This window comes from Prionailurus viverrinus, chromosome D3, assembly GCF_022837055.1.
Source record: "Prionailurus viverrinus isolate Anna chromosome D3, UM_Priviv_1.0, whole genome shotgun sequence".
In the NCBI taxonomy this organism is placed as follows: domain Eukaryota; kingdom Metazoa; phylum Chordata; class Mammalia; order Carnivora; family Felidae; genus Prionailurus; species Prionailurus viverrinus.
The window spans coordinates 33,660,444-33,675,051 of record NC_062572.1 but is presented as its reverse complement, the minus strand read 5'-3'; the positions used below and the strand labels follow the sequence as shown (position 1 = coordinate 33,675,051).

Genomic DNA, 14,608 nt, shown 5'->3' with positions numbered 1-14,608 from the left:
CAGGTGCTGTGCTAAGTCCTGGGATTCAGTAGTGAACCGGACGAGGTCCCTGCCCTCATGCCACATCTCATTCTGCACAGGTCACCTTCTTCACAAAACAAGCGTCTGCTTCTTTGCACTTGAACTTTGGTTGTGGTCGTGCAGGGTAAATACAAATCTAAAAAGAAACAAAATCGATTTTCCCTGGTGCAAAAGGAAAAGAACCGCTCCTTTCCCTTCTTAAAGAGCATTTACTCTAGAAAACTTGTAAATTCTTTGTCCTTTTGAGATGTGTGTAAATGTTTTCAAAAGCTAAGTGGGCCTTTGGCCAGTTTTACAACCCAGAAATATTTTTTGTCAAAGTCCTGGGAGCCATCTCTTTGAAATGTTAGCTTAATTTTCAGGAGCACCTGGCTTCAAACCTACCTTCTATGGTGACGACATGAGAATTTTATTGCTCCTTTAGATAAAGACTATTAGCAAACAAAACAGCCACTCTAATTGCCAGGTAAAGTTAGGATGAACTCTGCGTGACAAATGGTGCTGTCAAGCCCTCTCACTTGAGAACACGGGTGGAAGGTGTTGCACCTGCCTGGCTATATTAAAGGGTGAGATTTCTTGCTGTGTTTGCAATCTCTTTACCTCCTGTGACACGCATTACATTCTGGCTTAATGTTTACTCAGTAGTAAAACTGTTTCTTTCTCTTCTATTCCGTGGAGAGTTTCTGGGGGGCTGACAGGAGATTTTGTTTTTCTTTATACTTCCCAACAGTAGAAAACAGCCCAACTGGAAAGAGCTGTGGGAGAATTTGGACAACCTGAACGATGAGAATTAGTCCCTCACCTCCATCTCTGCATTTGCAGCTAGTGCTCTCCGCGCATCTCCTTGCCGCAGCGCAGATGCCCCATCCGCGGGGACAGCTGAGTCCCGCATCCCTATTTTTAGCCGCCACAACCCTCGTGGCCAAACGGCAGGCAAGCGAGAGGTGCAGTAGAGCGCGGGTCCCGGTCCCGCCCACCGCGCGCGCGCCCCGCCCCCGCCCCGCCCTCACGCGCCGCGAGGGAGGAGTCGGGCGCGCTGAGTCGGGCGCGCGGAGTCCGAGTCGGGAACCCGCGCCTTGCGGCCGGCGGCCGGCGGCGATGAAGATCTGGAGCTCGGAGCACGTGTTCGGGTGAGGTCGGGCTGCGGGCCACGGTGGGGTCCGGACCGGCACCTGCTCCTGCCCCCAAACCTCTGGGGGCGGTCGAGGAAGGCTAGACCCCAGACCCAGCCCTCGCAGAGCCCGCCCGGCCCCGCGCTGGCGGGTCCCAGACCGCGGCCCCGGCATCCTAAAAAGAGGAGCAGGCCTTGTCCCAGCTAGGACGACGTTAGGTAGAGATCCCGCCGAGTGGTGCAGTCTGTTCGATGGAGGGGCCGTCTGACTGACGGAGGCCTGTGGTGGGATTGCTAAATCCAGGGGGCGGGGGGCGGCCTTTCCTTTGCGGGCTGGCGGAGGGCCGAGCCGCGGGGACGGTTCTCCGCTAGCCGTCGGGGGCCGAACGGTGGGGAGCGGGGCAGTGCTTTCCGCGGCAGGGCGCACCGGTGTGCAGGGAGGCCCGAGTGGACGTGGCCGGGAGAGGACCCGGCAAAGTGATGGTGCGCACTCCGCAGACCACCCGGGAGCAGGCCGTCTCTCCGCCTGCACAATGCGCTCTTTGGGCAGGGCGCGCGGCGACCCAGGGAGAACAGAGGCCTGGAGAGCTGGCCTGGTCCTTTGCTGAGATTGTGTAGGGCAATTGAACACCGACGCTAAGTGAGCTCGGGAGGAAGCCAAATGTGGAGAAGGCTTGTTGGAGGTCTTTCAGCCTGCATGCACTTGTGGGCATGGAAGGCCTCCAAAGCCGGCATGGAAAACTGCGAACTGTTTCAGAGTACTTTCGTGACCTAAATGATATCTCCAAATAAGTCGCTTGATCTGTGACACTATGAAACCATCTTTTAATATTTTTTAAAGGAACAAAGATTTTAAAGATTCCTTGACCCCACTTAAGAGAAGCATTTCATTTCTGAAAAAATATTGCATGAAATGGAATTGTCATTCTTTGACCTTTTTATATAAATTATTATGTAAAATAAAAATTTATCAAGTGGTTTAAAACCTCTGAAGTTATTTTTAATGAGATCTTGAGACTTTATGGGATCTAGTTATAGTGTTGATTTTTGTACAGCCTGCAGCCTTTCTCGACTGGGGTTCCTTGAGAGACCCAGAGAAAACCCCTTGAGAGAGACTCCAAAGATTCTTTTCTCAGTCCTTCCAAGGTTGGGACATAACTGACACCATCCAGATGCAGAGGGGATAAGTTAAGTCATTGCAAACTGTATGCCCAGGCATTGGGGTTCAGTTTTGTCATTGAACACCTGAGAAGGATTATCCTAGAAGTTCATGAAATGTTGGTTGACAGGCAGAAGTGAATGGTCAGCTGTGGAAAGTCACTATTGATAAACACCCATTTAAAGTGTACAGTTCAGTGATTCTTAATGCATTTGCAGAGTTACACAACCATCACTGTAGTCCAGCTTTAGAACATTTCCATCATCCTACAAAGACCCCTCATGCCCATTCACAGTCCCCCGCCACTCTCATCTCCAGCCCCAGGCAACCACCACTCTGTTTCTATTGATTTGCCTTTTCTAGACATTTTGTATAAATCTCATCATACAGTACGTAGTCATTTGTGTCTGGCTTCTTTTATGTCTGGCACGTATTTTTTTGAGCTTCATTGGTGTAGTAGCCTCTATCAGTCCTTCATTCGTTTACCTCATTCATTTTGTGTCCTTGGCACTCTGCCAGTGCCTGGCACAGAGTAGGTGCTCAGTGAGGGGCTGAGGAATCTCCGGGAAACCAGGTGCCCTTGCAAAATGAGGGCAGCTGGCAATCCACCAAAAGAATTCAGTGAGCCCCCAAGCTGTGGGCTAAGTGCTGGTCCTCTGCTCCCTGCCCCCTCCTTTTCTTTTAAATGAGAGAAATTGAACATTGCAGACAAAAGTTGAATGCCTTCCAGTGCTCTTCCCTTTCTCTCTCCCCACAGGCAGACAAAATTATGAATTTGGTGGGTATCCTTCTGAAGGTCTATGTTGCAAAGGTCCATTTGACTACGTTTATGTGTGTGTGTTCACGTGATGTCCATGTGATGCCGTTTGTTGTTTTAAAACAGGAATCAAGATCACCTGGTACAGGTCTTTTGACCATTTCCCTTTCTTCACAACAGTGTGTTAAGGAGGTGTGTGTGTCTCATAGCTGCATGATATTCCATTGTATGAATATGTCACAGTTTATCCTGTCTCTTATTGAAAGAACATGACATTCCCCCTTTATTCCACCATATCATTCCATATCATCCACCCCTGTGCATATTTCTGATCCATTTAATCAAGGGCCCATTGGGTTAGTGATTCTCAAACTTTTCGGCCTCAGGACCCCTTTACACTCTTAGAAAATGTGAGATACCCCAAACAGTTTTAATCTGTGTTACATCTATCGATATTTACCATATTAGAAATTAAAACCAATAAACTTAAAAATATCTACCAATTTATTAAAATTAATAACAATAGACCCACTGTATTAATGTAAATAACATTTGTATTAAATAACAAACCTATATTTTCCAAAAGCACAAGAAGTTGTAAGAAGATTGACACTGTTTGATATTTTTGTTGTTGTTAATTTCTGGCTTAATAGAAGATAGCTTGATACTCATGTCTGCTTCTGTATTCAGTGTTTTGCAGTCTGTTATTTTGGTTCAAATATACGAATAAAACCCAGCCTCACTCAGTATATGAATAAAACCCATTTGGAAAAGGCAGCAATATTTTAATAGTCTTTTAAAGTAATTGGGGCTATTTGCTGCTACAATGAGACAAGTGGTAGTTTCTGAAGTTTGTTGCAATGTCAACTCCAAAGCCATAATTACCAGAGTAATCGGCCCGGGTCTTTCAGTCCTGTGTGCTTTTATGACATTATGCACCAGTCACTTGGCATATATGGGTTCGTCAGGTTTACAGTATGGCACAGTCATCAGGCTCATGGTAGAGGATACAAGTTTTCTAAAATTCCATTCTGCACTCAGAAGCTCAAATTTTCTTTGGCAGCAAATACAATCAGTTGTTGAAGTGATAAGTTCACTTTATTAATTTTTGAGAAAATGTCTGCCAAGTGCCTACGTCTGAATAACCAGAGGTCATCCATCTGTTGTTTTACTTGGAGTGGTGGGCCGGAAAGAAGCAGCCACGAGGGCCTCCCCACCCAATAGCTGCCCCGTGCTTCCCCAGCCACCATGTACCCGCACGTGCGGCTGGAGCGCATCCTGCCTGCATCGTGTTCTCTCGCTCAGAATATCAGTAGAGGGGGGACTTAAGGGTCTAATGTAAAATTAATAGTCTTACTATTTCATAATGGATATTCTTTTTTTTTGAATTTTTTTAATGTTTACTTATTTTTGGCAGAGAGAGAGAGAGAGAACATTGGGGAAGGGCAGAGAGAGAGGGAGACAGAATCCGAAGCAGGCTCCAGGCTCTGAGCTGTCAGCACAGAGCCCGACACGGGGCTCGAACTCAGAGACCACGAGATCATGACCTGAGCCGAAGTCAGACGCTCAACTGACTGAGCCATCCAGGCGCCCCATAATGGGTATTCTTTTTTTTTTTTTTTTAATTAAATTTTTTTTTTCAACGTTTATTTATTTTTGGGACAGAGAGAGACAGAGCATGAACGGGGGAGGGGCAGAAAGAGAGGGAGACACAGAATCGGAAACAGGCTCCAGGCTCTGAGCCATCAGCCCAGAGCCCGACGCGGGGCTCGAACTCAGGGACCGCGAGATCGTGACCTGGCTGAAGTCGGACGCTTAACTGACTGCGCCACCCAGGCGCCCCCATAATGGGTATTCTTAAGAAGACACTGGCATTGTTTTCCTGAGTGCATGTATAGCAGTGGGCGCTGACCCCAGGTTTGGGTTCAGGGCCTTAATTCACGGTGGGAGGCCAGCAAGCTTTACTCTCTTACTTTTGCAGCATCAGGGTAAATGTCAGTATGGTGAAAAAGGCCAATCATGTCTTAGTAGCATTGAGACACTTTCGGCCTGGCAGAACTCCCCAAAGGGCCCGGGAGCCTCCTGGGTGTGGACCACTCTCTGAGAACCGCTGGTCTGGGCCTGGAGTTGCTTTGGGTGGGTGCAGGGACGCGTTGCCTTGGTTATGGCAAGTTATATATATATATATTTTTAAAAGCTTGTTATTATGGAAATTTTAAAAGTATGCAAAAGCGGAGAGCTGAGAATAGTGAGTGCCCACTGCCATCTCCCACATTGACAGTCACCCTCTTGCAGCCAGGCTTGGCTTCACGTGTCCCCACCCACTGCTCCCCACCCCCCCAAACCCCCCACTGCCGGGTTATTTCAGGCACACCCCAGGCATCCTATAATCTCATCCCACTCATCTTTCTGCCACCCTGGCTGTGCGTAGACAGATGTCTCTGTTACTCCTTTCTGCTCCCCAGTGTGCCAGGTGGGCCTAGTGCTGCCACCTTCCAGGCGCTGCAAGAGTGCTGCCTGGCCCTTCAGTGGTGGCACTGTGCTCTGAGGCAGCCACTCTGTGGTGGGGGCCTCCCACCCTGGGACCAGGTTCCCACTGCACCCCGATCACCTGAAGTGATAGCCAGGTGTGACCTGAAGGTCACCAGGAGTGACCTGAAGCCATAGCCAGGACCACGCACCCCGGAGGATGAATTCCAGCCGATTCCTGTCCTGCCTAACCCAGACCCTGTGCCTGAGCCCTGACACCAGGGCACCTGCCTGCTCAGCGTCTCTCAGGGCCTGGGCCAGTGTGTCACTGGCAGCTCCAACTCCCCGCTTTCTCCTGTCCTCCCCAACACTCCATATGGCCAGACTTCGCCATTTTTGCCAAACAAGTAAGTGTCAGGCTATTGCCTTCAACCAGGAAGTGTGTGATACTGACTTGCTGTACTTAACACTTGTTATTTTAAAAAATGTTATTTCCTGCATCTGTTGATGTCTCTGTTAAACGGATGTGATCATTCTCCTATAATCAGTAGGATTATTTATTATGTGAGTGTCATAAGTGGCTTGTATTTAGTTTAAATCAGTGAGAAAGATATAAGGTTTCTATATAAAAGAAAGATTATTGTGTAAGATTTGCTTAATACCAATATTTCTTCAACTTTTTGATAGTTTTAAGTAATTTTAAGAGGCAAAGCCTATTCTGCTTAAAGCAGGGATTTGTATGGGAACACCTCTTAGGACCTTAGCCTGCAGCGCCCGCAGAGTATTTCGTTGAGAAGGGCCCCATGTAACTAGGTCCCTTGCAGCTTTCATGTGTGTCTGGTTCTCCCTCCTTCCCTAGATCTTGGATGACCATCCCCTGACCTTTCTTCCTCAGAGAGGGAGGCTCGGCGTCTGGGTCCTACAGAGTGATCGGTGCAGCCACATCTCTGCTTTTTCATCCCTTTATGTTACAGCTAGTAGATGCATTAACTCGGTGACATGATTCCACAGTTTGAAAAAGCATTTCTTTGTTTAAGAGAGGGAATTTTAGACCAGTTCCTGCCAATCTAGAGGTCATGGAACTCAATGGAAAGAACATAGGCTAGGGGGCTGGAAGACCCAGTTCTAGTCTGGGCCCTGCTGCAAACTTTCAGAGCTGGGACAGACTTTTATGAGGATAAAGTAAATTAATGGTCAGTAACTGATATTTTAAAAGGATGTCAAATATGGACCAAAAACATTTAATTTTGTCATAATATTTGATACTTGGTTTAGTAAATCCATTTCCAGGAATTTATCTTAAGGAAGAATTAGATGAATGAAAGATGAGTGTAACCAGCGCTCACTACTGTCTGTATTTTGCCGAGTAAACTAAATAACCCACCACGGGGGCACCTGGGTGGCTCCGTTGGTTGAGCGTCTGACTCTTGGTTTTGGCTCAGGTCATGAACTCGCGGTTTGTGAGTTCGAGTTCCGTGTCGGGCTCTGTGCTGATGGTGTGGAGCCTGCTTGGGATTCTCTCCCTCTCTCTCTCCCCCTCCCCTGCTGGCTCTCTCTGTCTGTCTCTCTCAAAATAAATAAATAAACTTAAAAAAAAAATAACCCACCATAGGGAACTGGTTGAATATAAATGTCTGCAGGGTAACCTGTTGTGCAGCTGTTTATAATCGCCTTTCTGAAAATAGGTTCATGATCTAGGAAGATGTTCATCATTAGTTAAATATAAAAAGCAGATGATATGATAAATCTGACTATGGTTTGAGCCTGATGGCAGTTTAATCTGTTTAAGGTGCGTGCGTGCGTGTGTGTGTGTGTGTGTGTGTGTGTGTGTGTGTGTCTTAGTGTCTTAGTTTTGAGTCTGGGCTGTGTCTGTCTACACGTGCTGTTTAAACTTGTCTGGGTGTGTCTGAAGAACGATGGTGTTGTTGACATACCCAGGGGGGCTCGGGGGCAGGGGGCTCGGATGCCCTCTGGGGGCACACACATTGGAGGAAGGAAGAATTAGGGGAATAAGCACTCAGGGGAAGGGTCCACTCTGAATACTTGAAGGTGGTGCCTGACATCCTGTGGACCACCATAGGAGTTTCGAGCCTCAACTAGCACTGAACAAGCATTGTCCCAGCAGTGGGGCAGCTGTGGACGTGGCTTGCGACCTGATAGCAGGAAACAAAATAAGGACAAAGATATCCACCCCCCACCTCAAAGGCTCAGGGCAAGAGAAGGAGAGGTAGCATCTTGTAGGAGAAGGACGCCCTCGGGGACTCCTGCACATGCTGTGGTCATCTTTGGGTAGTGGAATTGTGGATGGTTTTATTTTCATAGTTTTCTTTATTTTTCAGTATTTTGGACACTTATTTTTTATAATCAGAAAAAATAGGTTGGCCACCTCACATCACATCCCACTTAGAAGTTGGAACAAAGTATAGTTGACCCTTGAATAATGCGGGTGCTTAGGGGGTGCTGACCCCCTGCACGGCTGAAAATTGTGTATAACTTAAAAACAACAACAACTCTTTCAGTAAATGGCCCAACTATCCACACAATTGTTCGAGCCCAAAACTTGGGGCTCATTCTCGAATCCTCCTCTTTCCTTATTTCCGGGATTAACACATAATTTATCATCCAAATTAGGATGTCTTTGAAAGTAAAAGGGGACACTCTTAGTATGTGCTGTGAGACAAAAGGCAAAAACTGGAACTGTCCTGGGCAAACTGGAATGTATGGTCACTTTTCTTTCTCTCACAATTTGTTACAAAGTACTACTACTTCCTAAATATCTTTTTTTTTTTTTCTTAATTGAAGTATAGTTAACACACAATATTATGTTAGTTTCAGGTGTACCACATAGTGATTCAACATCTCTATATGTCCTGCTAGGTTCACTACAGATGTAGCTACCGAATGCTATTACAGTACCATTGACTACATTCCCTATGCTGTACCTTTCTTCCTTTCTTTTCTCTTCTCTTCTTTCTTTCAAGTTTGCTGATTTATTTTGAGAGAGAGGACACAAGCAGGTGAGGGGCAGAAAGAAGGAGAGACAAAATCCCAAGTAGGCTCCATGCTGTCAATGCAGAGTTCAATGTGGGGCTTGAACTCACAAACCATGAAATCATGACCTGAGCTGAGATCAAGAGTTGGACGTTTAACTGACTGACCCACCCAGGTCCCCCTGTGCTGTACTTTTTATCCCCATGACTTAATTCATTCCGCAACTGGAAGCCTGTATCTCTCAGTCCCCTTCACCCATGCTGCCCATCCCCCATAGCCCCCTCCCCTCTGACAACCACCAGTTTGGTCTCTATATTTATGCATCTGTTTCTGCATTATTTATTCCTTTGTTTTGTCTTTTAGATTCCACATATAAGTGAAATTCTATGATATTTTTCTGTGTCTGACTTCATTTAGCATAATACCATCTAGATCCACGATAGCTCCTTTTTCATGCCTAAGTAATATTCCATTGTACATGTATACCACATCTTCTTTATGCATTCATTTTATCAGTAGACACTTGGGTTGTTTCCATATCTTGGCTATTATAAATTATGCTACAATAAACATAGTGATGCAAATATCTTCTTGAATTAGTATTTTCATTTTCTTTGGGTAAATACTCAGTAGTGGAATGACTGGATTGTATGGTAATCCTAGTTTTAGTTTTTTGAAGAACTTCACACTGTTTTCCACAATGGCCTGCCAATTTGCATTCCTACCATGAGGGTTCTTTTTTTCTCCATATTCTCACCAGCTTCTTGTCTTTTTTATTTTAGCCATTTTTATAGACATAAGGTGATAGCTCCTTGTGGTTTTGATTTTCATTTTCCTGATGATTAGTGATCTGGAGCATCTTTTTGTGTGTATGTTGGCCAACTATATGTCTTATTTGGAAAAATGTCTACTCAGGTCCTCTGCCCATTTTTAATTAGATCATTTGGGTTTTTTTGGTATTGAGTTGAATAAATTCTTTATATATTTTGGATTTTAACCCCTTATCAGATATACCATTTGCAAATATCTTCTCCCTTTCACTGGGTTGACTTTTTGTTCAGTTGATGGTTTCCTGCACTGTGCAAAAAAAATTTATTTGGGGGGAGGTGTAGTCCCAATAAATTTATCTTTGCTTTTGTTTCTCTGCCTTAGGAAACATAGCTAGGAAATTGTTGTCAAAGAACTTACTACCTATGTTTTTCTCTAGGAGTTTTATAGTTTTACGTCCCACATTTAGGACTTTAATCCACTTTGAATTTATTTTTGTATATGGTGTAAGAAAGTGGTCCAGTTTCATTTTTTTTTTTAAGTTTATTTATTTATTTTGAGAGACAGAGAGCAGCACATGCACGAGCAGGGGGAGGGGCAGAGAGAGAGGAGAGAGAGAATCCCAAGCAGGCTCCGCACTGTTAGCACAGAGCCTGACGCAGGGCTCAATCTCAGGAACCATGAGATCATGACCTGAGCCGAAATTAAGAGTCGGAAGTTTAACCGACTGAACCACCCAGGCGTCCTTCCAGTTTCACTCTTTTGAATGTAGCTGTTCAGTTTTCCTAGCATCATTTACTGAAGAGACTGTCTTTTCCCGATTGTATATCCTTGTCACCTTTTTGGTAGATTAATTGGCCATGTAAGTGTTGGTCTATTTCTGGCCCTCTGTTCTGTTCTTTTGATCTGTGTGTCTATTTTTGTGCCAGTACCATACTGTTTTGATTACTACAGCTTTGTAGCTTACCTTGAAATCTGGGATTGTGACAACTTCAGCTTTGTTCTTCTTTCTGAAGACTGCTTTGGCTATTCAGGGTCTTTTGGGGTTCCATACAAATTTTAGTATTATTTGTTCTAGTTCTGTGAAAAATGTTATTGTCATTTTAATAGGGGTGGTACTGAACCTGTAGATTAAAAATTATGTACAACTTTTGCTTCCCCCAGAAATTAACTTACTGCCTACTATGGACTGGAAGCCTTACTGACAACATGAAGAGTTGCTTAACATGTATTTTATGTATTATATACTGTATTCTTACAATAAGCGAGAGAAAAAATGGTATGAAGAAAATCATAAGGAAGAGAAAACACATTTATAGTACTTTTCTGTATTTATTGAAAAAAATCCACATGTAAGGGGACCCACACAGTTGAAACCAGTGTTGTTCAGGGGTGGAGTGGTGGAGGAAGTGGAGGACGGGAAGGTGCTGAGTGGGGGTGGGAAGTGGTTCGTTCCGCCAAGGCCCCAATGTCGGGGTGGCCTGTGAGGGCAGCACCTAGGCCAAGAATGCAGACGCACTGAACACGGCTGCCAGCAGCCTGAGACCTCTGTGTCCCCAGTGTCCTGCGAGTCCTCCCAGGCAAAGCCTTCCGGTTGCCCCTGGTCAGCCCAGAAGGATCACAAGATCCAGGATTTGGGTGTGGGGCCGGATGCCTCAGACAGATTTGTTTGCATATACCTTTAATTAAAGCCAAAAGAAAAAAAGCTTTTAACGAGAACATTAACGCTGATTTTCCTTTCACTCTGCGGCCACAGCAGCTCTGCCCCCCCACCCCCCCCCCACCCCCGTGCCTCTGTGGCACACTTTACAAATGTAGGGATTGCTTGCTTATGCTGGGTGGTTGTATTTTTCCCACCAGCCACCCATGGGACACTGTCATCAAAGCTGCCATGAGGAAGTACCCGAATCCGATGAACCCCTGTGTCGTGGGAGTTGACGTGCTGGAGCGCAGTGTGGATGGCCGGGGCCGGCTTCACAGCCACCGCCTCCTCAGCACTGAGTGGGGGCTGCCTGGCTTCGTGAAAGCGGTGAGGCTGCAACTGCGTACGTACCCCGCCGCGCCAGTACCGCCCCGCCACACGCACATAGCCCTGCCACACCAACCCCAACATGCCGGCTACACCGGCATCGCCCGGCTGCACCCATGTTGGCCCGCTCACCCACATGCCCAGGCTATACCTGCGTCATCCCCACTGCACCCGCATCGCCCCTGCTGCGCCCACAGCCCTGCTCGGGCTGCACCCCCGTTGGCTCCCTGTGCCCGCATCGCCCTGCCCGGGCCATACCCACAATCACCCAGTTGCACCCTCCTTGTTTCTGCTGCATCTGCACGTGCCCGGCTGGTGCCCATCTGCAGAAGGTGACAGCCTTCCCTGAGAACACCTGCTCAGGACTTCAGAGAAACCCGAGAGGTGGTTTGTTTCTCTGTAAACTTCATTTAATTTTCTATCTGTGTGGGTCCTGAGGTCTCCTGACGTGTGGCGTGGCTCCCCCACCCTCAGCCCTGACCCTACCCCCATAGACTCCTGCGTCACTCCACGGTCCTGTGTCCTAACCGGATACGCAGACTGGGGGCTCCGACAGAGGGTTGTTTCCTCACAGCTCTGGAAGCTGGAGGTCCGAGATCAAGGCAGGGGCAAGCTTGGTTCTCCTGAGGACTGCCAGGGAAGGGTCTGTCCCAGCCTCTGTCCTTGGCTGGCAGACAGCTGCCCTGCTTCCTCTGTAGGTGGTGGTCCCTTGCCCTCACGCAGCTCTGGCGGCTCCCTCTGTGTGTTCTTATCTCTCCTTATAAGGATATTGCTCAGGCTGGGTTAGGGCCCACCCTGATGACCCCCTTTTAAACTTAATTAATTACCTTTGGAAAGACCCTGTTTCCAAATACAGTCACATTCTGAGGTGTTGGGGGTCAGGGCGTCAACATATGAACTTTGGGGACACATTCGGTCCTGACAGGTCTCTTCCACAGAGCCATCAGGGAGGTCATTGACAATGTAAATCTGAGCATGGCTTTCTCCTGCCCATATGGACCCCCGTCCTCCTCTCAGCACAGAGTTTAAGCCCTGGCGTGGACCCAGCATGCCAGTGGGCCCACATTCTCCCTCTCCTGCCATGTTGGCCTGTCACTGTGCCAGGAGCTCAGCGCACAGGTCTGGCCCTGGGAGGTGACTGCAGCCCACCTGCTAAACCCAGAACTCTACATGGTGCCCTCCTTCCCTGGCTTTGCCACCTGGCAGAGGGGCCTTCCCCATGCTCCCCACCTCTCACTGTTATTTTCTTCGTCAGGGCGTTTATTACTGTCATACGCTCAACTCTATCTGAATCCATTCATTTGTTCAATGTCTGCCTCCACTGCTGGTACAGAGACCCACCAAAGTTGCTGGGGAGGGCCGTCCATGGCTGCGTCCCCCCTTGGGTCGTTTGTTGAATAGATAAAGGAATTAATTAGTAAATGAGATGGCATTTTGTGGTTGATGCTACAAAATGAAATTTTTGACACATTACTATGCTAGTTTTGCTTTGTTTTTTAGATTTTGGGAACCAGTAGGACTTTGACATACATCAAAGAACATTCCATTGTGGATCCAGTAGAAAAGAAAATGGAACTTTGTTCCACCAATGTAAGCAATGGCCTAAGATGAGAAAGGTGCTTGGTATTTCCTGGTGATGGTGGGTAATATCTTCATTTAATTTTATTTCCAGCCCACCTTTGGTCTAAGTGATCTTTTATTTTTAATAGAAAGGCTAATTTTATTTAGCAGTATTTTATTTATCTTTTTATTCCGTTATAATAAGCGCATAGAAAAATGCCTGTAATGAATTGTCACAAAGTGAACACACCTTTGTAACCAGGCAGATCAGGAACAGAATGTGACCAGACCCCAGGATCCCCCTTTATGCTTCTTTCTGGGGGGCACCCCCACCCCACCCCCAAGATAACCACTATCCTGACTTCCAACAGCATACATGACTTTTAGCACTAGGTTTTTTATTTCTTTTTTGTTTTGTTTATTTCTTTTTGAGAGAGAAATAGAGCATGAGTAGGGGAGGGGCAGAGAGAGGGGAAGGCACAGAATCCAAAGCAGGCTCCAGGCTCTGAGCTATCAGCACAGAGCCTGATACAGGGCTTGAACGCCCAGACTATGAGATCATGACCTGACCCAAAGTTGGATGCTTAACTGACTGAGCCATCCAGGTGCCCCTTTAGCACTAATTTTACAAGCACCTTTTTCCCTTCACTCTTCTCAGAAAAATTTATATTGGCCTACTGCACATTCAAAAAATTTGGGGAAAATGCAGAAGCTAGAAACATGGTTTATTTTATAAAATCGTATTCTATACAAGCAACTTTGTGCTCATTTACCTGGATGGTAACCCTGAATGCTTTTGTAGGACTGTTGATGGGTTGGCAGTTTGAAAGTGCCTTGAGGCCAGGCCAGACTTAGGTTTGGGTGTGGAGGACATGCAAAGGCTGCCAGAAGGAGCGGCCAGGGCTGGGTTTCCCTGGGACTTGGTGTTTCTTGTGTTCTGGCTTCAGTAAGTGGTGATTTGAGGATGGAAGAGTATGAGCAGGTGGTTTGGGAAGAAATGCAAGAGAAATAAAACCTAAAACCATTTTTTGTTTGCTTCAAGATCACACTCACAAACTTGGTGTCAGTGAACGAGAGGCTGGTATACACACCCCATCCGGAGGACCCTGAAATGTAAGCCATCGCGTCCTGGGATTGACACGTTGAATTCCAAGGTCAGGGTGGGCTGGAGCCTCCCCTTCCTCAGGCTGCTCAGCCCCTTTACTTCCTGCTTTTCTGTAGGACTGTGCTCACACAAGAAGCCATCATCACCGTGAAGGGGATCAGCCTCGGCAGCTACCTGGAAAGTCTGATGGCCAACACAATATCATCCAATGCAAAGAAGGTATGGATCTCAGTCCCGGGCCCTGTGTGCGCCCCAGGTGTTAAGTGCCAGATTTAGGGGGTGAAAGATATAGGTCCGGAAATCCTACTGAGTGCTGCGGCCCTCCATTACCAGCTGAGCTCATGATGGATGTCATAGCATTTTCCACTGGGATATTCAAACCTGGCCGCAGGGAGGGCTGGCCCAGGCCTGAGGGGAAGTGCCCGGTGAATCTGGAACGTAAACTCAGCGGAAGCAACCACCGCTTCCAAGAGCCAAAATAGCACAGGCTCAGTGAACAGAACAAACCCCACACGTTAACATCTTCAGGCAGGTTATTCAGGAATTGTCGTAGTACAGCCTACTGAATAGGCACCTAGCGGCTTTGGCTGAACCTCTCCTCTGCGAAGTTCCCTGGAGTCAGCTGCCGTCTTTGCGCC

At 46.9% G+C, this 14,608-nt stretch overlaps 1 protein-coding gene across 15 annotated transcripts in view; it reads left to right on the top strand.

Annotated features, from left to right (window-relative positions):
• The first annotated feature begins 1,073 nt into the window (after nucleotides 1-1,073).
• Nucleotides 1,074-14,608, top strand: part of PRELID3A (PRELI domain containing 3A) — a 32,401-nt gene continuing 18,866 nt past the window's right edge. For 12 of the 15 annotated variants that reach the window (XR_007145923.1, XR_007145922.1, XR_007145924.1 and 9 more), the window contains exons 1-5: nucleotides 1,074-1,151; nucleotides 11,137-11,305; nucleotides 12,806-12,895; nucleotides 13,908-13,978; nucleotides 14,087-14,189. Coding sequence is in view for 12 of the 15 variants with exons in the window: in XM_047828419.1 (XP_047684375.1) it covers nucleotides 1,120-1,151; nucleotides 11,137-11,305; nucleotides 12,806-12,895; nucleotides 13,908-13,978; nucleotides 14,087-14,189 (465 nt within the window). In the remaining 3 variants the exon portion in view is untranslated. Of the gene's footprint in view, nucleotides 1,152-1,203; nucleotides 1,352-11,136; nucleotides 11,322-12,805; nucleotides 12,896-13,907; nucleotides 13,979-14,086; nucleotides 14,190-14,608 lie in introns of those variants that run through there. The other 3 variants (XM_047828415.1, XM_047828416.1, XM_047828421.1) reach the window with 3 other exon arrangements.